The sequence below is a fragment of the Gymnoscopelus braueri genome (genome assembly GCF_963280865.1).
Source record: "Gymnoscopelus braueri genome assembly, chromosome: 15".
In the NCBI taxonomy this organism is placed as follows: Eukaryota; Metazoa; Chordata; class Actinopteri; order Myctophiformes; family Myctophidae; genus Gymnoscopelus; species Gymnoscopelus braueri.
The window spans coordinates 305,656-331,459 of record NC_137620.1 but is presented as its reverse complement, the minus strand read 5'-3'; the positions used below and the strand labels follow the sequence as shown (position 1 = coordinate 331,459).

Genomic DNA, 25,804 nt, shown 5'->3' with positions numbered 1-25,804 from the left:
TCTACTAACTTAGCTACCCGGGCACACAACTGTACAGCTACTAGAGGTTTGGGCCACAGAGGAGACGAGCAGGGAGAGAGGGGAATGACAAGAAGGAAAGAGAGAGGGGGGGGGGGGTCGCGATGCGACGCATTGTAGATCTGCTATGGGGGGGGGGTTGAAGATGAAGATTAGATATTCTAGAAAGAGAGGAACTGACCTTGTCCTTGTTTATTAACAGCTGCTGGGTATAGCTCTTCCTGAACATTGAGCCTCAAACTCTTGCCAGTCCACAAACACTCTGTTTCCAAGGTGTTGCCTTTTTACATCTCTGCATATCGGTCTGTGTGTCTTTATCTCGATATGCCCAAATATGGATGACTGATGTCATAGTACTGACAAAACAAATCTTATTATTAGCAAATTTCAGATTATAGATTTAGCTTAAATGGCCATTCAGGTTGAGTAACGTCATTAGCTATTCCATGTAATGATGTCATCAAGGAATGACATCACAACATCGTCATCACATTCAACATAATTGTCCTTTTAAATGTGTTTGTTGTATTTTCCAACACAACACCATTCAGCAACTGTAGGCAATACATTGCCCTGCCTTCTAACCTTGTCTGTAGATTAGTTGCACTGATTCACAGTGGTGCTGGTGTGTGAAATGTTTCACTGGACGATACATCGGAAAGGAGGAAATAGGTATTTCTACCCAGCTTCTGTGGTAGTGGGACACAAGCTGTACTCTTTTAGAGGATACAATAACAACAGTAATCAGATTGAAGTTCACATCTTCAATACAGTGTCTTTACGCTGGAGGAAGTTGCCCCCATGGAAAAATGAAAGAGGAGAACATGACCTTGAGGTTCCCTGTGCGCGCAGGGGCCACACAGCTGTTCTGGTAGAAGATATTGTCTACATCTGGGGGGGATATCCTTACTGTAACGTGCTTTATTCATTTGATGTTGACAACCACAGATGGTCCAAACCCAATATTTCTGGTACTGTCCCAGAGGAGAGGTACTTCCACTCAGCCTGTGTCTTGAGGAAGGTCATGTATATTTATGGAGGACACATCCATGGATTCACTAATGACATGTACAAGTTGGACACAAATACAGTGGTCTGGTCTTTGATTAACACCAGAGGAACTCCAACACCTGCTTCAGTAGGTCACTCTGCCACCATCATTGGGACAAAGATGTTTGTATTTGGGGGCTATAATGGGGACCAGGGCGACTGGTACAACAACATCACAGTGTTTGACACAGAGACCAACTGCTGGCTGAGCACACCTTCTGCACAGCCTCTTCCGGCAGAACGCTCTGGTCATTCAGCCTTTGCCTACAATGGAGAACTGTACATATTTGGTGTCAACGACTCAAACCAGGACTTCAATGATCTGTGGAAATTCAATTCACAGACCTGCTCATGGAGGAAGGTTGAGCCCAAAGGGAAAGCCCCGTGTAGGATGTCTTGTATGGATTGTTGCATGGTGGGAGATCGTATCATCGTTTTTGGAGGATGCAACACACCTGATGACCTGCATATCTTAGATTTAAGTCCTAATCTGAAGATGTTATGCAAGCTAGCAGTTATTCAGTACGGTGTGGAGCAGTCTGAACTCACACATGACATCAGATGGGAACTGGCTGTCATGACTACCAACAATAACTGAAAACAACATAGCCCTATAAAAAGAGAAACAAACTGTGATCCCACTATAATAATAACTAGATGTCAGGGCCGCTTCGCGGCCCTCACATCTAGGCCTGATCCGAGGTTGGTCCAGACAGCTAGTCACTCTGCACACACGTCATGCGAAGTCCGGCCCCTCTGGCCTCTCCTCTCCTCTCCCTCCTGTCCTCTACTCACCCCTCCCCTCTCCTCTCCTCTCCTCTCCTCTCCTCCCCTCCCCCTCCTCTCCTCACCCCTCTCCCCTCCCCTCCTCTCCTCTCCCCTCCTCTCCTCTCCCTCCTGTCCTATTCGGTTCTTAAGTCTGACGTCATTTTGTAGTCCGACGTCACCTCCGGGTCCAAAAGGCACCAGCGCCGTCCACTCTTCATTGTAAACAAACATGTTGGAACCCGTAAATCTTTTTACAATAACCTCCTTTTTCAGAGATGAACCATTGAGGGTTAATAAGGGTCTTAATGCTAATATCATAGACAGTAAAAAGTAGGCTAATATATATATTTATATTTGTATTTATTTATTATTATTATTAACATTATAATATATATATTTTTTATATTTATTGTCTCCTAGCCAAGCTAACATTGGTCAAGCTCCACGTGACACGTGTCAATATGTTGACACCAATGCTTTTGATTGGCTAGAGGGACGCATGACGAAATAAAATCCTATAAATACTGTAGGTGTGTCACTTCAAAAAGCCATTTACTGTTCCAATCAAGACTGATTGATTGGAACAGTACCTTCCAGTACAAATCACCCGTCCGTCCGTGCGTGTGTGTGTCCCTCTGAGAACACCTAACATTGGTCAGTTTCACGTGACATCACAATATGTAATATTAATATATAAATAGCTTAGACAGGAGAGGCTGAGATCACACAATGCAACTTTAACAACAGGACGCATTAAATACATTGTGCTCACGGCTGGGGAAGCTAAAACTGCTAATCATTGACGAAGTTTCCATGGTGGGTGCAGATCTTCTACATCACATTCACAAACGCCTTCAAGACATCACAGGCATACACAGCTCAGAGTCCCGTTTTGGCAATGTCAGTATCCTTGCAGTCGGTGACCTGTACCAACTACCACCAGTCATGGCAAAACAAGTATTCGATACCCGTTCTGATGCCTATGTCAGACTACATGGTTCATTGTGGAAAGAAAACTTCCAACTATTTGAACTAACAGAAACGATGCGCCAGAAAGATGACCAACCTTTGCAGAACTGCTTATGAGAGTTCGTACAAACACATGCTGTGCAGAAGACATTGCACTGCTACACACCAGAATCGTCTCTAAAACAGATCCCTCATACCCAAGTGACGCATTGCATGTCTTCAGAACAAATGCAGCCACAGATTCACACAATGGCGAAAAGATAATAAAGTTGCCAACAAAAATATCCAACATCACCGCAATTGATTCACAAAAAGATTGTAAGACAGGACTAGTTAATGTTACACTATCAAGCAACCCATCGCATACAGGAGGCTTACGGGAGGTCGTGTCTGTAGCAGTTGGGGCCAGAGTCATGTTGACAACCAACATCAATGTCTCTCATTGTTCCTCATCTCAGGGGTACATAAATTACTTTAACATTCACCTTTTAACAAAGAACTTTTTGTTTAACTGAAAGATATATCTTTTACCCTACTGTATCTCATTAGTTATTGTTATGATAATATAATTGCTATGATATAGTAACATGTTCTATTTTAAGTAAGAATTAGAACATTCCTAGAGAACTATGGTTAAAGATAGGGTAAGTGATTTCATTTGATTAAAATAGCACAGGTCTGCTGGCGGAGACTTGTGCTCCGAGGAGCACATTTTCTAGTTTATATATATATTTATATATAGATGTAAATAAAAAAACAATTTCCTCTTCTTTTTGTCGTTGCCAGGAAAGCGGTAGAATGACACTTTAGTCGTTATTTTAGTCTCAGATCTGTTAAAACAGCGAGGGATACAGCACTGCGCATATTGGGAAAATACACACTGGGACCCGGAAGTTATTCTAGCAGGGGCTAGTCTGAACAACCGAACACTCACCCCTCCCCTCCCCTCTCCTCTCCTCTCCTCTCCTCTCCTCTCCTCTCCTCTCCTCTCCTCCTCTCCTCTCCCCTCCTCTCCCTCCAGTCCTCTACTCACCCCTCCCCTCTCCTCTCCTCCCCTCTCCCCTCACCTCTCCTCTTCTCCTCCCTCACCTCTCCTCTTCTCCTCCCTCCCCTCCCCTCTCCGCTCCTCTCCTCCGGCATAAACGTCATGCGAATCCCTGCCAGATCAGGCTGAGGGTCTGATCAAAAAATCAATCATAATTTGCGTGATGTTTGGACAACATTTGTAGGAGCAATATTTTAAAAAATGGTTCTGCAAAAATCGGCCTCCTGGTGGTGCTATAATAGTAGTATAATATTTTTTTATACTTTTTATCCCACGATTTTGTAACCCCATTTTTTACACGGAGTGCCAGTTGTCTATGTAATCCTGGGCAGTACCTTCCCTCTGCCAACCTAGGGAGGCCAGGGCCGAGCTCATGCCTCCTTCAATGCATAAGAGCCAAGTGACCTTCTTATAACCTGACAGGGGAGAGTTTCCCTGGACTTAGCGCGTGGAAGGAACACGTTATTACAACCAGTTCCTTTCCCCTCCATCAGGCGCCCCGGCTGGCCAGGGGGAGGCAGTATAGTGACCAGGATTACTGCATGTTTTTGTGATGGTACCTACCCTAGGGGACATGGGGAGAACATGCAAACTCCACACAGAGAGGCCCTTCCACCAACCCTGCACTGATGACGCAGAGGAGAGAACACGCCCCCAGCGCCCACAGCATCCCCTGCGGGAATTGAACCCAGGACCTTCTAGCTGTGAGTCGACAGCGCTACCGACTGCGCCACCGTGCCCCCTTAATAGGGCAATGTTGAAAGGGTGGCTTTTTTTCCTCAACGTAGTGCGAAAATGCATGCGAGGTTTCACCGCAATCGGACACTGCGTTAATCATTTGCGGCATTTTGTCAAAACGGACCAATCCTGCAAACTTGGTAGCCATTTTAGCCAATCAGGATGAAATATTAAAAATCTGAAAGACCCGTTTCGTTCAATGACTAATAGAAATACTCTGTACAGATTTGCGTGACGTTTGGACAACATATGTAGGAGTGTTTTGCAAAAAGCGGCCTCCTGGTGGCGCTATAACAGGCCCATGTGAATAATTTGGGGCATAGGTTCTGAGTTGGCATCCAGGGAGTGTGTGCACAGTTTCGCTGCGGGATATTAGCTGTTCACAGACGGACACACGGAGACACACGGAGACACACGGAGACACACACACACACACACACACACACACACACACACACACACACACACACACACACACACACACACACGCAGACGGACGGACGGACAGACAGGGTGCAAAACATACTGTACTCTCGCCATGCCGAAGACAATAATCATCACACCAAGTGTGAAGTAAGCAGTGCCTTTGATGAGTTGATTTCATCGAGCTATGAACTAGAGCAGTGGTTCTCAACCTTTTCAGGCCATGACCCCCAAAATAATCATATTTGAACTGGGGACCCCCTACCCTGATAAGCACTTGGAATTGTTGTTGAGGCAGTTGAGGCATTACATTTAGTTTGACTCGGTTCCACAGATAAATATTGTGAAAATAGCAGATCTACTGTACAAGCTCACAACGGCTCGCAACGCAAGGCGTTGAGGGCTTGTAGATCGCCTATTCTCACAATTGTTGTGTCTTTCTTATATTATTTGATAATTTGGCCAATGTTTGAACAGTTTTTATAATATAGTTTGTTGAATACTTTTGAATATAGAGTAATGGTCTTTTTTCTTTTCTTTCTTTATTTTTTGAGGTATCAAAAAGGTCCTTAAATTGTCACTTCACTGTCGTCTGGGGACACCCCCAAAATCATGTGGACCCACAGGTTGAGGAACCACTGCAGGAACAATGTTCAATCCATCCCTGTCTATTCATTTCAATAGGCTGCTCAACAGCCCCAGTTGAAAGAAATCACACCCAGGTGTTGAAGTAAGCAGTGCAGGCATAGCGAGGAGTTAGTTTACAAGTTCCTTAGAATTATAGGTCAAATACAGCTAAAGATCGAAACGGCATGCTGCTGCTGTAGCATGTATCGTGCGCGTGATTGCGTGCGTGTCTCTCCGTACATGCGCGTGCTTTGCCTCGTGCGTATGTGTTTTGAGTGTCACGCTGTGCCGTCCTGAAACAAATGCACGCACGCTCGCAAACACATTCAAGATAAACCAGGCTTCCATAGCCAGAAGAGCAGCTCCCAATGCAAAAAAAAGTGATATTTACAAAATGCTGACAACACAAAGACGCCCTGTAATTTCACTGAGTCTCCCGAGAAAGTCTTTATAGAGCTTTTGGCAACAAAACTCGCATAGTAAACATTGTCCTCCCCAACAGGGATAGAGATGTGAGGACCGTGTTGGAGCATCTTGCTGACTTGGAACCCAAAAAACTGCTTGTGTCATGTTTCACCGACTCCCCCTTCCACTATTATGACTCCAAGCATTTTCAAGGCTTTCCCCTCAACTTGATCATCTAAATGCAAATAATGTGTTTTTGTTGAATTCAGATAAGGAGGGAAAAAAGCAAGGTTAAAGGACCACTTCACTCATTTATTGATGTAAGAACAATGGCTTCTTTTTAACTTTCCAGACAGAGAAAGGCTGTAGTTTCGGTTTATTTTTCTGTGTTTTTTCCCCAGTCCCACTTCCATAGACTTTGTGTTCAGGGCTGCTGTCTAAGAACACTGTGTGTTATGTTGCAGACATAAAAATGAGGTCAGAGCATAAAAAGACTGTCTGAAGAGAAATGAGTGCGTAATTACCCTAAATGTAGCAGAGAGAGAGAGAGAGAGAGAGAGAGAGAGAGAGAGAGAGAGAGAGAGAGAGAGAGAGAGAGAGAGAGAGACAGCTGTGTTCCCAAGAGAATGCTGTCATAAATACAGAAGCACCGGCAAACATTGCATGAGAGCTCAGCCTAACTACTTTCCACGGGTTGTGTTGTCAGCCTTGGATTCACGGAGCAATGGGAGCCACATTACCGATCAATATTATTATAATGAATATTACAACATTACTAATCAATATTATTATAATGAATATTACAACATTACTAATCAATATGAGGCACCTGCTTCTGCTATAAAAATACATTCCTGGATTATCACCTGATTAAATGTTAAAGTGAAAGAACCAAAAACATGTGTAGGCCTACCCAACTCTGATCACTAAGGCTGAAATGCGGAACTTATTTTAAACACTTTGGTTTTTAACCTATTGTCCGACTATTAGTGACACAACACGTTGCATCGCGACACATTTAAGAGCTGCTGATTTTGGACTTGCATGGGGCCAAGGCCGTAGGGCCTATGGTCCCTTTTTGTTTCTCTACCTTGTATTATTCTTCCACCGTTTTACGCATAAATGCAAACTCAGCAATATGGTAGAGGGTCATGGAAAATGGTCAAGAAATGAAACTCACACTCATTCGTCAAAGGGTGGCACTATAGCACTCAATTGAAAATGCAAACTTTGAACAGGTATAACTCATACCCTGACTTTTGACCTTTGACCTTTAGATCTCCCACCATTTTGAATTATATGAAAAATTGTTCAAATCTATCTCCTCCTGGGATTTTTGCACAATGTGCACAAAACTTTCTACATACATGCAGAGTCACATTTTTATGAAACTTTGCAGTTCGGTAGAGGGTTATTCCATATCACTGAAACCAATCTTACTCCAAATGGCCAAAGGGGGGCGCTATAGCAATCGTTTACTTTAAGCCAATAATTTGATGACCGGCGGAGTCTCCTAACGGAGACATTTGCTTCTTTCCGCCGGTCATCAAATTATTGGCTTAGGAATGCGACAAAAAAATTAAAAACTCCATGAATTCATGAATGAAGTCATTTTTCTCCTTTAAATAAGGAGCAGTGCAATATGTCATGGTTTAATGCGTACCTGGACATAATGCGTTGCAGGTGCTCTTCTGTACAGACATGCCCTCGCAGAACAGCCCCCCGTTGAGAGGGGCGGGGTTTGTGCACGTGCGCGAACGCCTCTGCATGCCCCGCCCACAGCGCACGTTGCAGGAGGACCAGTCTGTCCACGAGGACCAGCCTCCGTTTACTGGAGGAGAAGAAGAAAAGAAACAGGAAGAAAGACACTCTATAAGCAATGGTAGAAGTAGAATTTTAAGCTTGTAAATGTGGGGCTGATTTGAATTACTTTATGTGCTGCTGGTTATATAAACCTATACTAATATTTATGTTTTGTATTTGTATTCTAAATGTGCAAAGTGACTAAAGCTGTCACACAATTGAAGTGGAGTGAACAATACAATATTTGCCTCTAAGATTTAGTGGAGTAGAATTATAATATATATTTACAGGAAATATGCACCTCAGCCAAGTAAAAGTACCTCACAATTGTTCTCAAGTACAGTACTTGTACAGTAAATGTACTTTCACCACTGCATGGCAGCGCAGAAATGTCAGACCAAAGCAATCCTCACAGTTTGAACACTGACCTACTTTCTACTTCACTCTCTTTTCTCAAAAATATATCCTTTTATATACAAAGATATAAGTAATACGATGCATTCTTTCATATACAATCATACTACAGCGTCAGACAAAAGTATCAAAAGTAGCAGATCTACAAGCTTGAAGCGCGGCGCAAAGCGACACGTTTTGAGCTTGTAGATCTACCTTTGACGTTTATGAATTTGAATCCTCCAATTTTGGACATTATGAAGTTTCCACCCGACAGAGATGATAGATCACATATCAAAATCAGAGGCATGGACCCCCGCTCCCCTCGGTCCGAAAGATATATATCGCTCTGGCTCTAATGATCCATCCATTACCTTTCATCTGCTGCCGTAAACAGCTGACTTATTGTAATATCACATTATTTGTCATGTTGGAAAATGAAGATGTGCTCTTTCTTGTTGATCTACATCTGTCTCATGCTATCAAGAGTAGGAACATTGTGAGAGTCTTCATAAGTGTGACAGATTGATCTACATCTGTCTCATGCTATCAAGAGTGTGGAACATTGCGAGAGTCTTCATTAGATCTACATCTGTCTCATGCTATCAAGAGTAGGAACATTGTGAGAGTCTTCATTAGTGTGACAGTGGTTGATGACTGACGGGCCTCAACTGCTGCTTTGATGAGAAACAGAAAGGCTGAATAGTGAGAAGATGTTCGCTTGCTTTCTGTGAAAACAAAGGAGCCGCTCTGGATGTTGATAGACGTCAAGATATATAAATGTGGAAACACAGAGAATAATGAGCTGTGGAGTTTTCCCCGGTGGAATAGCAGTGCTTTGTTTCTTTATTTGCAGCAGCCAACAGAACAGCAAAAGAAGGTATATATGCTAAATGTTGAACACCAAAAAAAGGTGCTAAATAGCATTAAAAGTGGTTTTGTGGCTTGTAATCGTAGGCAAACCTCTTTTGGTGGTATACCACCTATCTTAAAGGTACTATATAGCACCTATCTTAAAGGTACTATATAGCATCGATCTTAGAGGTAGGCTACTGTATAGCAGTGATTCTCAACCTTTTTCATTTCAAGTACCCCCAGCATGATATGCATTGATTAGGCCACAGACCTCCATTTGATACCATTTCCTTATCTGTCAGTGTTAATTTAACTCTGAGAGTGTACAAATGGACCCTTAGGGTCCATTTGGTTCGTTTGTACACCTAATGTGGACACCCTCAGTTAATTGAATTAACCCTCAGTTAATTAAATGAACAGTTAATGAGGTAACTGTTAAGTTAACTGAACATGTATTTAATGAACTGAGGGTAGATAAATTAACTGATTGTACTGTGTGTCTGCACATAGTTTGGGGGTGCATCCCTGGGTATGTACTAGTAAATGTGAATACTGTATGTGTACAGTTACACTGTCTGTAAGATCCTGACTCCTGTCAATTTAACTCTGAGAGTGTACAGAATGTAACCATTTGTTTCTAACCATTGTAACCATTTGCACATTCTGAGAGCTACAAACAGTGCTTAATTTGTAAATTATTAGGTGCCGGTGCTCATGAATCCGACAAAAAGTCATTGTGCAGTATGTGCATTTGTTATTAAATGTGACCCAGACAGGATGAAATTAAGGTGTCATCTTGAATGAATGAATGAATTCATTTATTTGGTAACTAGAAAAAGTGCTCCTCGGAGCACAGGTCTCCGCCTGGTCAGGTAGGTTATTGTGGCCTCCTGGTGGCGCTATAATAAGCCAATGTAAAAAGGGCGGCATTTATTCTTAGGCCTTGCACGGCAATCGGACACTGCATTCATGATTTGAGGCATTTTGTTCCAAAAATGTGTTTTGCTAAATTAGACCTGCTGGTGGCGCTATAACAGGCCAATGTGAAAAGGGGTGGCATTTGTTCCTCGGCCAAGTGGGAATGTGCGTGCAAACTTCCACGGAAATCAAATGCTGTGTTCATGATTTGAGGCATTTTGTTCAAAACGAACCAAGCCTGCAAACTTTGGAAGCCAATCTTGGCCAATCAGGATGGAACATGGAAAATTGGACAGATCCGTGTTGATCACATGACTATAGAGATACTGTGTACCGATTTGCATGACGCTTGGACAAAATATGTAGGACGGACGGACTTCCATTTATTTTACCGTAGACGACCACGGTGGCCGTGGAACTGCGTCTCTTGGCCACGATGTTACTGGCTACACAGGTGTAGTTCCCAGAGTCTGAGAGACGGGCTTCTGGAATGATGAGGTTCTGATCCACTCTGGTGTCAACGACTCCATCCCAGTTCACAGGCTCCTCGTTCTTCAGCCACTCCACCTGCACACACACACACAATTTAAATGCAATTTAAATGGAAACAAATGCTATAACTTAAAGGGATTTTTCACTTTAAAAAAAATGTTGGGTCTACTCAGGCTTTTGTGAGCCCCCCAGACAGTTTTTAAGTTGCTTGATTCAGTATTTAGATATTTGATATTCATTTTATCAGACACACCCCCTTCCTAAACCCATTGTAGCTGTAGGGGGAGCTCAGGGGGACGGCGCCCCCTTAGCTCTGAAGCTACTATGGGGGCTGGGGGCTGGGAACTCCACATGCACGCGCGAGCACGCACCGTCAGCGGCGAGCCGTCTTTAACACCTTAAACAATGGCCTCAACCTGGCTGCTTTGCATAACATTAGGCTACTCGAGAAAAGCCATGGAGTGTGAAAGGGTTAATCGCTTAGCAGAGGACACAAGAGCTGTAGCCTACCAGACACTCACAAAGTTATTATTATTATTAAAAATCACATGTTGAATACATGTATTTCAACTAGCACTGAGCTGGTCAGCTATGTGTACATGCTTGCGCGTACGTATGCACGATCACTTGAATCCATGGATATTTGTTCTTATTTTTTCTCCTTCACGGTGAATGAAAGAATAAAAAATAAAAAAAAGTTAATAGTGGGCTAAGTTTAACAGCAGCAAAACTATATCAAAAATATGTTTCTAAGCTCTCACACAACTCTCACAGTATAATCAAAGTGTCATGTATCCAGTCATATCCTCACTGCTTCCAAAATACACTAATTTCCACTCAAACTTCACTATTTAAAACACTTCTGGGGTGAACAGTATCACGCACAAGGAGCAACAAGGACGTGTTCCTGCTGGGTGCACGTGGGTTTCAACACAAGCCAAGTTCTCTCTAGAGTATTTTTGGATGTGAAATGTTCTATCCTTTTATGATTCTTTTCTGCATCAGGAATATTTTTGACTTGTCATTTCACACACTTAGTGTTATAGTTTTCAACCATAACTGTTACAGTTATTCCTAATGTTGATTTTGTGGTGAGATCTTTTGTTCTCTATTTTGCATTTTAATGTGATTTTCTTATCAAATGTGTGTGTGTTTTTTTATCACCCTTCTCAATTATAATTTAGGCATTTAGTTGACACTCTTATTCGGAGCGACTCACAAGTGTGATATCATAGTAAACGGCATGAACCCTATAGTCAACAAACAACAAGGTAAATAGTCACCTAAGTTGGAAAGATAACAATCTAGTGCTTCAACAAAACTAGGATACCAGGTTAAACATCTGTTGAAACAACATCTGTTCTATATAACAATTAACATTTGTGTCGCTACAATATAACGTCTCGTAAAGAGACCTAAAAAGGCTGTCCAATAGTTGTATCCATTCAAGGTGGCCTTTCTCCATGATATTGCTACATTTTGCTCAGGTAAACAAAGGGATGCTTTCTAACCTTGATGTCAGACCTACTGTAGATCACTAGATGTACACAGTAAAATCCTCTGTGTTAATATTTCATTTGTAACGCAAGTACACAAGTGTACAAATGGTCCATTTGATTAAACATGAAGCCTAGTGTCCCTATTCTCTCTTCTCGGCATGCCATGATAACCGACTATTTGGTGAGAACAGGCAAATATTTGATAGCAGAAGCTCACAATGCGTCTCATCGGGACGCATTGTGAGCTTGTAGATCAGCAATCTTGAAGAAGAGATTTGAAGAGATTTACACACACACACACACACACACACAGACACACACACACACACACACACACACACACACACACACACACACACACACACACACACACACACACACACACACACACACACACACACAGCTGACAGCTCCGCCTCCAACACCGACTGTGAACAAGCAACGCACATATTCACACAAGCCCTTACAGAGGCTGAGGCACACGCACTGATTTTAGCTGTTTCCACGGGTCCATTTGGTTCCATCTGTACCCTCACGGATTTAAATTTAGATCGTGATGTAACATTACCGAGCGGCTCGCTCGGAGCGGGGAGATCATTCTCGCAGACAGACAAACAGAGCATACCAACTGAAAAACGCCACGGTCGGTGGCGAAATAAAATCGAGAGCTGGATCAAGAAACTGCTGGTTCTAGGCCAGCTAGGCTAATGTTAAACTTCGAGCAACATATTTTGGCTAAATGCTTATGGGCAGGTACAAATACATGGACCACGCACGGGTCCATTCGGTTCCATCTGTACCCTCACAGAATTTTCGATTGGGGGTGATGAGGTCGCCCAAACATTTCCCACATAATATGGGGTTGTGGTATAAAAAAGTTTGAAACCCCCTATATAGAACCCTGATGCACCCTGGTAAATTTAGTCAGTGGTGTAAAGTAACTAAGTGCATGTACTCAAGTACAATTTAGTATTTCCAATTTCCAATACTTTTACTTCTACTCCACTACACCCCAGAGGCAAATATTGTAGTTTTATTACTCCACTACAATTATTTGAAAACTTTAGTTACTAGTTACTTTTGATTTTGATTATTATTACAAAACATACATTAACCACTTCAGCCCTATATACATTTCGGCCATTTGAAAATAGCCGATATACAAGCTCACAATGCGTTGCGATTTATACTTTTACTCAAGTACATTTTGAATTCTGGACTTTTACTTGCAACAGAGTATTTCTACATTGCATTATTGATACTTTTATTGATTTACTTTTACTTAAGTAAAAACATTTGAGTACTTTTTCCACCACTGAATTTAGTATAGGTTTGAAGTGGTTAAATTAACATTGAGTATTTTACTGTGTAATCCATAGGACAGAACCTCCCTCAGGGAGATCCAAAGCAGGTCAACAGCGTCTACTATTACCAATATGAGGCCATGCAGTGAGTGAAAGTAATTAGGAATTATAAACTTAAAGTATGGTGTGTCTGTGTGTCTCTATGTTCACTTGGCTGGCTCTGTAAATTGCTATTAACTTGCCATTAGTTGGATCTTTTTCATTGAGAGAGACTCACTCAGGCGTCAGGGAGTGGGTTTTGATTTATGGCGGTGCACTGAACATTACTAACTACCAAGCCACTAGGGGGCTCTGTGTGTGTGTACTTGTATTATATACTTGTGAGGACCAAATGTCTCCATAGTAGAATATGAGAAATAGACATTGTGAGGAGCAAGAGAAATGTTTGTCTTTATGGTAAAAAAAAAAAACTGAATCTTTTTGTAATTGTAACGGTTTACAATTACGAAAAGACAATTTTTGTAAAATAAATCTACAAGCTCACAACGTGTCGCTTGTAGATCAGTTCGTTTGGGCTTTAGGGTTGGGGTTAAAAAATGGCACAACTTGTAAAAAAGGTATCCATAAAATCACTGTCCTACCATGTGCATGTCCTCACAAGTATAGTCATACAAACACAAATACATCCAATGGGATTGTGTGTGTGTGTGTGTGTGTGTGTGTGTGTGTGTGTGTGTGTGTGTGTGTGTGTGTGTGTGTGTGTGTGTGTGTGTGTGTGTGTGTGTGTGTGTGTGTGTGTGTGTGTGTGTGTGTGTGTGTGTTGGAGTGAGTGCATGTGTGCATCTGTATGTATGGGCCTATGTATACTGTATGCTGGTGAGAGTGCACATCACTGTACATTCTCCAAGGCAATATGACCACAGCCAACACAGCGTGGCAGAGATTGCTTTGCTCTTTCAAAGTGCCTGGGAAGAAAAATATAAATGGAGCTGGAAAATCTATAAAGACGTTATGATGTCATCTGTCATTTTTTACCCCTTTGATGTCCCAAGAAATGTGCCTTTAACCACTGAAGCCCTATAGGCTATATACACCGCCGTATGGCATATAGCAAAACTATCAGATCTACAAGCTCACAACACGTTGTGATCCAACACATTGTAAGCTTGTATTAACCAATTATTTTCAATAATTCAATCATATATTCATTCATTCATTCATTCATTCATACATACATTCATACATACATACATACATACATACATACATACATACATACATACATACATACATACATACATACATACATACATACATACATACATACATACATACATACATACATAAAACGTGCCTCTTCACGCCGCATAGGGTAGGGTGTATGGGCGTTGGTTTACAAAAAAAACAAAAAGTTAGAATATGGAGATAGGAGGTTTCTGCCCGACAACAACGATACACACGTGCACACACATACGCCCATACATACATACATATATATATATATATATATATATATATATATATATATATATATATATATATATATATATATATATATATATACATACAACAAAATTAATAAGATAAGCAAAAATGTGATTAAAGCCAGGGAAATAAGTGAGTGTTGTGATTTAAAACCTTGATAGACAGGGTAGATCTAATAGAGAGAGGCAGGCTGTTCCATATGCAGCCTGCAAGGGGAGCCGCCACAAAGACACGTTCAGCCCTGCTTTTCTCACAGCTTCTTTGTATGACCAGTGGCAGCTTGTCAGCAGACCTCCGAGCTCAGGCTGGGATGTAATGGTGCACGAGTTCAGAAAGATACAGGGGAGCCAACCCTTTTAGAGGTTTAAAACAAATAATACAAGCTTAAAATCAATTCTAAAATTGACAGGGAGCCAATGAAGCTGAGGCCAAGACAGTGGTGAGGTGATTTGTGTTTATTTAGTGCCAGTGAGGAGGCGAGCAGCTGCATTTTCAACTAGCTGCAGGTGCCTGAGTGACGACTGATCAATACGGTGTATACAGATTTACAGTAGTCAAACCTGGACCAAAAAAAGCAAAGATTGCCAGTTGTTTCTGAGTTAATCCATTAAAGGTATCATGACATTCATTTTCACTTTTTTTATTTTCAATGTTTTATTTGGGGTTTTATGACCTCAATTACACCCAAAAAACCTGAACTTAAAACATTCAGTGGATTTTCTGTGGTCTGGGGTTTTCTGAATAATTAGGCTGAAAAGTAATCTGAGCTTGGCCCTTCGACAGTGAGGTCACTGTCGAATAATCCCGCCCACTCTCCTCCTCGCCCCTCCCCTCCCCTATCCTTTCTTTGGGGGGGGCGGAGCAGAGGCGATGATTGACAGGCAAAATCCCTCACCAGCGACACCCGCAGGCAAAGATTTCTTTTTTCATTGCAGTTGAAAAGGCTTTAGAAATGTGAGAGAAAAACACCTGCCATTGATCACTGGAATGGAATTTTCACTTAAAACTTTTTGTACACTTTTGAAGGACCAGGACAAAGACTTTGAATGTGGTGTAAAAGTGAATGTCATTAAACCTTTAAGACCTGAGGCCGCTTCTAAAAATGTCTTCTAAATCCTATAACAATTTCCTGAAAAAAACGTATGTTGCTGTATCGGTGGTTCTCAAACATTTTCATGTCAAGGACCCACCAAAATTATATGTATTTGGCCGCGGACCCCCGTCTCAAAATATTTAGTTCCAGGGACCCCCAGAAGCAAAGATTTGAGAATATATTATTCAAAGATTTGCACAAACTTTCAAGGTTTTTCAAAAATGGCAGATCTACAAGCTCATAGCATGGCATGAAGTGACACGCTATGAGCTTATATATCTGCTATTTTTGAATAGCCAAAGTATAAAATGTGGCTAAAATCTAAAAATATTTCCTGGTCGCAGTCAAGTAGCAGCTGAATTGAATCATAGCAATTAGCTCTGAGAATAAAGTAGATCTGGACATCATTGACAAAACAGTGAAAAGAGATATAGTTCGGAGAAAATTGACCCTAGGGGCAGCATATGAAGCAACAAGAATGTAGGGCCCAAAATGGAGCCTTGAGGTAAGGGTTAGGGCCAGAAGTTGATATCAGACAGGCAAGACTGAAACCAGGTTAGGGTGGTAATATTGTACCTGCCAACATGATAATCAAGCTGTGAGAGCCTTATGATAGATAGATAGATAGATAGATACTTTATTGATCCCCGAGGGGAAATTCAGATATCCCATAGCTCATACAGCAAGGTTAGTTAAAAACACATCACAAAAAAGGGGGGTCACAGGTTAAAACTGAGAGAAGACAAATATAAAAGATATAATATAGCTGCAAGCAGCGATAATACGGGGCCAGTGAATAGAGAGAGAGAGAGAGAGAGAGAGAGAGAGAGAGAGAGAGAGAGAGAGAGAGAGAGACGGATTAGATTGAAGAGAGAGAGAGAGACGGATAGATTGAAGAGAGAGAGAGAGAGAGAGACGGAATAGATTGAAGAGAGAGAGAGAGAGAGAGAAACGGAATAGATTGAAGAGAAAGAGAGAGAGAGAAACGGAATAGATTGAAGAGAAAGAGAGAGAGAGAGAGAGAGAGAGAGAGAGACATGGAAACGGAATAGATTGAAGAGAGAGAGAGACATGGAAACGGAATAGATTGAGAGAGAGAGAGAGAAAGAGACATGGAAACGGAATAGATTGAAGAGAGAGAGAGAGAGAGAGAGAGAGAGAGAGACAGACATGGAAATGGAATAGATTGAAGAGAGAGAGAGACATGGAAAACGGAATAGATTGAAGAGAGAGAGAGACATGGAAACGGAATAGATTGAAGGGAGAGAGGGGAGAGAGCGAGAGAGACATGGAAACGGAATAGATTGAAGAGAGAGAGAGAGACTTGGAAACATAATAGATTGAAGAGAGATGAAGCGGAATTGACATCTCAACCTATTGCCATTAACAGGAATCGAACCCTGAACCTTCGGATTGACAAGCTGCAACACTACCTATAGTGCTATAGCTTTGTACAGGCTGAGGTTGTCTGTTGAAGATAAAAGTGAACCAGTGAAAGCAGCCGATCTACAAGCTCAGAAACACGTTGCTATCTGAAAAGTTTTGAGATTGTAGATCGGCTATTTTCAGAATGAACTATGTCATACATTGAAAAGACATACTCTCAAATAAGCATTTCAGGTTATCTTTAACAATTGCACTTGCATTAATTGACACAATCATGTTGTGTGCAATGCAACTTAAATGAAGTCTGCATCAAGTGGGGCTTGAACTGGCAACCTTGAGGTTCTAAGGCACACACTTAAGCGAGAAGCCATTGGACCAACAGACCTGACCTGGTGAATGAGAGAGAGAGAGAGAGAGAGAGAGAGAGAGAGAGAGAGAGAGAGAGAGAGAGAGAGAGAGAGAGAGAGAGAGAGAGAGAGAGAGAGAGAGAGAGAGAGAGAGAGAGAGAGAGAGAGAGAGAGAGAGAGAGAGAGAGAGAGAGAGAGAGAGAGAGAGAGAGAGAGAGATGGAAACGGAATAGATTGAAGAGAGAGAGAGACATGGAAACGGAATATATTGAAGAGAGAGAGAGAGAGAGAGAGAGAGAGAGAGAGAGAGAGAGAGGAGAGGAGAGGAGAGGAGAGGAGAGGAGAGGAGAGGAGAGGAGAGGAGGAGAGGAGAGGAGAGGAGAGGAGAGGGAGGGAGGGAGGGAGAGGGAGAGAGAGAGAGAGAGAGAGAGAGAGAGAGAGAGAGAGAGAGAGAGAGAGAGAGAGAGAGAGATGACATTTTACATCCTGCCAAGTGAAAAGCAACATGTGGTTTCACAGTGTCTGAATTAAATATTAGATTGTAATGTCTTTAAAAATTGCACATGCATTATTTGATGCAGTCATGTTTTGTGCGATGCAATTAAAAAGTGTAATGACCCACCTACAGACAGAGCCAGATAGAGTGAGAGAAACAGACAGCTCAACCTATTGCCATTGACAGGAATCAAACTCTCAACCTTCAGACTCACAGAATGAGAGACTACAAGTAGTGCTATAGCTTCATCCAGGCTGAAGTTGTCTGTTGAAGATCATACACTTTTGCCTTCTGTCATGAACCAAGCCCCTGTTTCACTAACACTAAGATCACTCGTTCACAAACCATTTACCAATAGAGAAATTGTATGTCTCCTCGAAACCGAAACCAGTGAAAGCAGCCGATCTACAAGCTCTCTGAAAAGTTGTGAGATTGTAGATCGGATATTTTCACAATGAAGTACGTCATACATTGAAAAAACATACTCTCAAATAAGCATTTCATGTTATCTTTACCGTTTGCATATGTATTCATTGATACAGTCATGTTTTTTGCAATTCAACTTAAATGAGTCTGCATCAAGTGAGGCTTGAACCGGCAACCTTGCGGTCGTGAGGCACTCGCTTAAGGGAGAAGCCATTGGACCAACAGACAAGAACCTGTGAAAAAGGAGATCACACAGATGATACAGTTTCACGCAAATAGCTGAAAAATCCTGGGTTTAAGTGTTTTTCAAACTGCTCAAAATTGCAGACAATCTAAGGGCGGAGCTTACTGGTTAACGTGATACATGTGTTCCTCATGAGTCAAGGCACATGTGTAAGCAGGTTTAATGGCTGTCGGCCAAACGAGGCATGACTTTTGCCTGTTTAAAGTTTGCATTTAAAAAAAATCGCTATAGCGCCCCCCTTTGACCAATTGGAGTAAGATTGGTTTCAGTGATATTTGGAATGACCCTCAACATTACCGCAAAGTTTCAAAGAAATGTGAGTCTGCATGTATGTGTTAGGGGCAGATGAATAATTGTCATAAAACTGCAATATTCATTGGCTCATTAAAGCTTCATTTTTTCACTTATGGAAAATCTTTGCTGCTTGTTTGTCGGCATAGGTCCAAAGTTCATGTGTAAAACTTTTCGTGCAGATTACAAAAAAATCCCAGGAGGAGATAGGTTTTAACTGTTTTTCATATAATTCAAAATGGTGGGAGATCTAAAGGTCAGAGGTCAAAAGTCAGAGTGTGAAAGTTGTTCATCATGAGTAGACGCATGTGTGTATTGAAGTTTCATGGCTGTAGGTCAAACAGGGCATGAGTTGTACCTGTTCAAAGTTGGCATTTTGCTATAGCGCCACCTTTTGACGAAAGATTGTGAGAATTATTTCTTGATAGTTTTTCATGACCATCTACCATATGGCCAAGTTTCGTAAAAAGCGTATGCACGGTTCAGCCAGAACTGCGAAAAGTGGCAGAAGAAAAAAGAGGGCAACATTAAAACAGGTCCAGAGCTGAGCTCTGGCCCCGTAATGACCCACCTACCAGAGCCAGATAGACAGAGTGAGAGAAACAGACAGCTCAACCTATTGCCATTGACAGGAATCAAACTCTCAACCTTCAGACTCACAGGCTGAGACACTACCTGTAGTGCTATAGCTTCATCCAGGCTGAAGTTGTCTGTTGAAGATCATAAACTTTTGCCTTCTGTCATGAACCAAGCCCCTGTTTCACTAACACTAAGATCACTCGTTCACAAAACATTTACCAATAGAGAAATTGTATGTCTCCTCGAAACCGAAACCAGTGAAAGCAGCCGATCTACAAGCTCACAAAACGTTGCTATCTGAAAAGTTGTGAGATTGTAGATCGGCTATTTTCACAATGAAGTACGTCATACATTGAAAAAACATACTCTCAAATAAGCATTTCATGTTATCTTTACCGTTTGCACATGTATTCATTGATACAGTCATGTTTTTTGCAATTTAACTTAAATGAGTCTGCATCATCTGAGGCTTGAACTGGCAACCTTCAGGTTGTGAGGCACGCGTTTAAGGGAGAAGCCATTGGACCAACAGACAGAAACCTGTGAAAAAGGAGATCGCTCAGATGATACAGTTTCACGCAAATAGCTGGAAAATCCTGGGTTTAAGTGTTTTTCAAACTGCTCAAAATTGCGGACAATCTAAGGGCGGAGCTTACTGGTCAACGTGATACATGTGTTCCTCATGAGTCAAGGCACATGTGTAAGCAGGTTTAATGGCTGTCGGCCAAACGAGACATGACTTTTGCCTGTTTAAAGTTTGCATTTTCAAAAAATCGCTATAGCGCCCCCCTTTGACCAATTGGAGTAAGATTGGTTTCAGTGATATTTGAAATGACCCTCAACATTACCGCAAAGTTTCAAAGAAATGTGAGTCTGCATGTATGTGTTAGGGGCAGATGAATAATTGTCATAAAACTGCAATATTCATTGGCTCATTAAAGCTTCATTTTTTCACTTATGGAAAATCTTTTGCATCAGTTTTTCGGCATAGGTTCAAAGTTCATGTGTAAAACGTTTCGTGCAGATTACTAAAAAATCCCAGGAGGAGATAGGTTTTAACTGTTTTTCATATTATTCAAAATGGTGGGAGATCTAAAGGTCAGAGGTCAAAAGTCAGAGTGTGAAAGTTGTTGATCATGAGTAGACGCATATGTATATTGAAGTTTCATGGCTGTAGGTCAAACAGGGCATGAGTTGTACCTGTTCAAAGTTGGCATTTTGCTATAGCGCCACCTTTTGACGAAAGATTGTGAGAATTATTTCTTGATAGTTTTTCATGACCATCTACCATATGGCCAAGTTTCGTAAAAAGCGTATGCACGGTTCAGCCAGAACTGCCAAAAGTGGGAGAAGAAAAAAGAGGGGAACATTAAAACAGGTCCAGAGCTGAGAGCTCTGGCCCCGTAATTATGAAATAAGCATAAAAAAGCATTTAAAAGGTGTCACTGGGAATAAAAATCATCCTTTGTCATTGTCATTGCACATAGACCCATAAATAACTAAAAACTAAGACCATTAGTCCATTAGTCCAGTTCATAGGCCTAGCGGCTGGTCATGGAGTTGAAGAGCCTGATTGCTGTTGGAACAAAAGTGTTCTTAAAACGATCGTTCTTGCAGGGCAATGAACGGAACAGGTCCTTACGACTGCTTTTTTGACCTGCCAGGATGTTGTGGAGAGGATGACCCACATTGTCCATTATGGCCCTGCTCTTCTTGTGTATACATCTCTCCACCACAGCCTCCAGTGAGTCCGGCCTCTCTCCCAGTACTGAGCCCGCCTTCTTCACCAGTTTGTTCAGCCGCTTAGCATCCTTGTCCATCACACTGCCTCCCCAGCAGACTGCAGCATAGAACAGGACACTTGCCACTGCTGACTGGTAGAACATATGCAGCATTCTGCTGCACACGTCAAAAGACCTAAGCCTCCTCAAGAAAAAGAGCCTGCTCTGTGTCTTTTTATAGACAACATCGGTGTTCAGAGCCCAGTCCAGGTTCTCATCCAGGTGAACTCCCAGATACTTGTAGGACTGTACCTGCTCAATAGCTGTCCCTTGGACGTTGACAGGCTGAGGAAGAGCGGGCTTGTTCCTCCGGTAATCCACCACCATCTCCTTAGTCTTGGTGGTATTTAGTAGGAGGCAGTTCCTTTCACTCCATTCCCCGAAGGCCTTTGTCAGGTCCCTGTATTCCTCCTCCTGCCCATCCTTGACACACGGCACAATGGCTGTATCATCAGAATATTTCTGAATGAAACAGGACTCAGAGTTGTACTTAAAGTCCGACGTGTACAGTGTGAACAGGAAGGGAGCCAACACAGTCCCCTGTGGAGCCCCCGTGTTGCTCAACAGCGTCCCCGAGACACAGTTCCCCAGCCTGACATACTGTGGTCGTCCTGTCAGGTAGTCTGTTATCCAGTTCACAAAGGAGGGGTCCACCCCCATCCCATCGAGCTTGTCTCCGAGTATGGAGGGTTGGATGGTATTGAATGCACTTGAAAAGTCAAAGAACATAATCCTCGCATAACGACCCGGCTTATCCAGGTGAGAATGGACTCGATGGAGCAGGTAGAGGAGAGCATCCTCCACGCCTAAGTGTTCCTGGTATGCAAACTGCAGGGGGTCAAGCATGTCATTGACCTGTGGTCTCAGTTTACAGAGAAGCAACCTCTCCAGGGTCTTCATGATGTGTGATGTGAGGGCCACCGGTCTGTAGTCTTTTGGCTCACCCGGCCGCCCTACCTTGGGTACCGGCACAAGACATGATGTTTTCCACAGAACCGGGACCCTCCCCCTTTGAAGACTCAGGTTGTATATCTTCTGTAAGGGCTCCGCCAGTTGGGCAGCACACACCCTAAGCAGTCTCGGACACACACCATCTGGGCCTGCTGCCTTTCCAGGACGCAGCCTCCCCAGCGCCTCCCTAACCTCATCCACTGTGATGAACAGTGGAGGTTGTGCAGGTGTGACCAGCGGTGCCGCTGCGGTGATGGTATTGCAGTCCAGTGGTGGAGATGGAGAGGTAGAAGGAGAGGCCACTGCTGAGATGATGGGGGTGGGGGGGTGGTGAGTTGACTGAGCTGTGCCTGGTGGTACAGGGCCGGCATTGGCCACTGAGCTAAACCTATTATAAAAAAGGTTGAACTCATTGGCCTTATCCACATCCCCCTCCACTGCCTGGCTGTTCTTTGCTTTATAGCCCGTGATAGTCCTCATTCCCTTCCACACCTCTCTGATGTTGTTATCCTGCAGCTTTCTCTCAACTTTCCTTTTGTAGGCCAACTTTGCCTGCTTTATTGTCCCTTTCAGCTCACGTTGCACTCGTTTGAGCTTCTCCCTGTCTCCATCCCTAAAGGCCTCCTTCTTCTGATTCAGAAGTACCTTGATGTCACTGGTGATCCAGGGTTTGTTATTAGGGAAACAGCTTACAGTCCTTGCCGGTACAACATTGTCCCTACAGAAGTTGATATAATCAGTAGTACAATCCACCATCCCATCAATGTCACCCCCATGTGACTCCAGCAGTACATTCCACTCTGTGCGCTCGAAACAGTCCCTAAGAGACTCACTGGCCTCAGGTGTCCATCTCCTAAATGAGCGGGTGGTAACAGGTAGCCTCATTACACAGGGTTTGTAGTGAGGCTGGAGAAAGACCAAATTATGATCTGACTTGCCCAATGGAGCCAGTGCAGCTGCACTATAGGCACCCTTAACATTGGCATACATCAAATCAAGTGTCTTCTCTTTCCTTGTGGGACACTTCACATACTGTGTAAAACCAGTTAGATGAGAGGATAGTGTCACGTGATTAAAATCACCCGAGATCAGGATCAATGCTTCAGGGTGTTGTGTCTGTATCCTAGCAACGGTGTCATGAATGACGTCACACGCAACAGCAGCCACTGCACGTGGATGGATGTAAACAACAATGGCGACGATGTGTGAGTATTCCCGTGGTACATAGTACGGACGTAGACCCACTGCCAGCAGTTCAATGTCCTGACAGCAGATCCTCTCCTTCACCGTTAAATGACCCGGGTTACACCATCGATTGTTCACGAACAGCACTAGACCCCCACCTTTGGACTTGTTGGTCGCTGTCGCGTCTCTGTCCGCTCGCACCGCGGTGAAGCCGGGTAGATCCAAACAGGAGTCAGCGGTGGAGATCTACAGTGTCAAAGGAAGTTGAGAGATCAAATAGCACCAAAACGGCAGGGCTAATGGCCAAAATATATAGGGCTGGAGTGGTTAGCATGTTTTGTATTAAATAATAATAGTTAAAGATAACATTCCTGAAAAAATAAATAAAGGGATATTCACTCGCAGTCGCAACCCACGAAAATTGATCCACGGGACCAATTTGAGAATTGGTCCTGACCCACTGTTTGAGAACCACTGCTCTAGAGTAGACCACAGCTTATAACCTCCTCTAAATCATCACACGGTCCCTAGGTGTCACCATGGCAGACACTGCAGCCCAGCGGGCCTTAATCCACTGGCCAAACTGGCACAGCATCACAGGGCAGACTGCTGGCAGAACTCCACAGACCACCTTGCTATCACAGTGTGCCCTGTATCCCTGGCACAGGAAAGGCTTGGCCGTGTCTAGAGCCTGGGGGGAGAGAGTTGGACAAGTTCATGAATGTATAGCTTTCATTCCCTCTGCCAAAAGGTTCAACACACCACTGATAAGATTTCAGATCTCAGGTCAGTGCATAATGTTCACTGCCCTATAGTGTGTAGCAAAATAATCCTGAAGGGGGTGTCAACGAGTGTCATTTGGGAGCAGCGAACATCTTGGTGGGTCATAAACAGCTTGACTTAAAGTTATACAGTGCAGGTCCACAAATAAAGATTTTTAGCAGCCTCTGCTTGTCATTACCGTCACTGCAGGCCGTTTGTTTATTCCTCTGTTACCCAGAATTTCATTTGTTTTCACCGGAAGACGGAAGCGTTTAAAAAAGCGTTCTTTTAATTGTTTTATACGATCTGTGGATCGTTTCTCTTAGCCAGTGGAGCTTTAGTTACCGTGAGCTGTGTTTTCTTTTTCTGTTGTTTTTCGACCTTCAAATCATACAATCTCTTAAAATCAGCGTGAGTTTCCCTTTTGTTATTAGCGCGGTAGTTCCTGGCCAAACAGGAAACCGGTGCGGTAGTTCCTGGCCAAACAGGAAACCGGTGCATTTCCGCCTCCGTGTTCCGGCCAGATGACGTCATTTTCGCGGGAAAGTCCCCCTCGACACCGTTCAATAGAAAATATATAAATAAAAGGCTTTCGGGGGTGAAATTCATGGAGTGGGTGTTGTGAAACTTTTGCCACTCACAAAAGATATAAAATTTAACTTTAGTTTTGTTGATAAAGTTACCTAGTATTACTTTAACATTGACTCCCACCAATATGTCTGCAGCTATGCACGCCCCCCGTGGTGACGACACGTTGCCAAGCACTATAGATCCAGTTCCTTATTTCTGCCCCGCTGTCCTTGATCCCCATATGTCTCTCCTCACTCACAGACAGTGGTGTAAAGTAACTAAGAGTAAAATATTACTTACTTTTACCCCACTACAATTATATATACTATGCTAGTTACTTGTAGATTTTGATTATTATCACATTCACTGCAGATATTATTTAATTAATTCATCCGCTGCTTTTGGGATGACGTCACATCCGTCCTTTCCTTCTATCAGAGTCGAGGGATCATTCCTAAGTTGCGTTAGAGCGCCCCCCTCGTGGAATTTTCAAAAAACGGCGGTGAACGGCTGGATTTGAAATGACGGAGATCTCCGTCCTTGGCAGTGAATGTGTTAACTCATTCAGTGCCAGACTTATTTCTGGCTGTGTTCGCCCACTGACAGACTAACTGAATTAGATTAGTTTTTTTTGTCAAAACTAACTAAAACTAACTGAATTACAAAAATAAATGGCAAAACGAACTAAAACTAAGCTACAATGAAAAATCCAAAACTATTATAACCATGGCTCTCACAAACGAAGGGAAAGCTCCGATTATATTTTATTTTCTCTGGGCGACAAATAGTCATCCACTTTGTGTTTACCAACGGTCCGACACGTGATCATAATATATACATAAATGTTCTGTGGCCAGCTGGGGACGTGGGAAATACGTGCATTTTTGCCAGTATATGGTGC

The 25,804-nt window shown here is 42.7% G+C and overlaps 1 protein-coding gene across 1 annotated transcript in view; it reads right to left on the bottom strand.

The window, feature by feature from the left end:
• LOC308102191 (netrin receptor UNC5D-like) overlaps positions 1 to 25,804 on the bottom strand; it is a gene marked incomplete at both ends in the record, with an annotated part of 85,831 nt that overhangs the window by 22,809 nt on the left and 37,218 nt on the right. The window contains 2 exons of the mRNA XM_080451793.1: positions 7,707 to 7,874; positions 10,405 to 10,579. Of these exons, the coding sequence (XP_080307919.1) occupies positions 7,707 to 7,874; positions 10,405 to 10,579 (343 nt within the window). The remainder of the gene's footprint in view (positions 1 to 7,706; positions 7,875 to 10,404; positions 10,580 to 25,804) is intronic.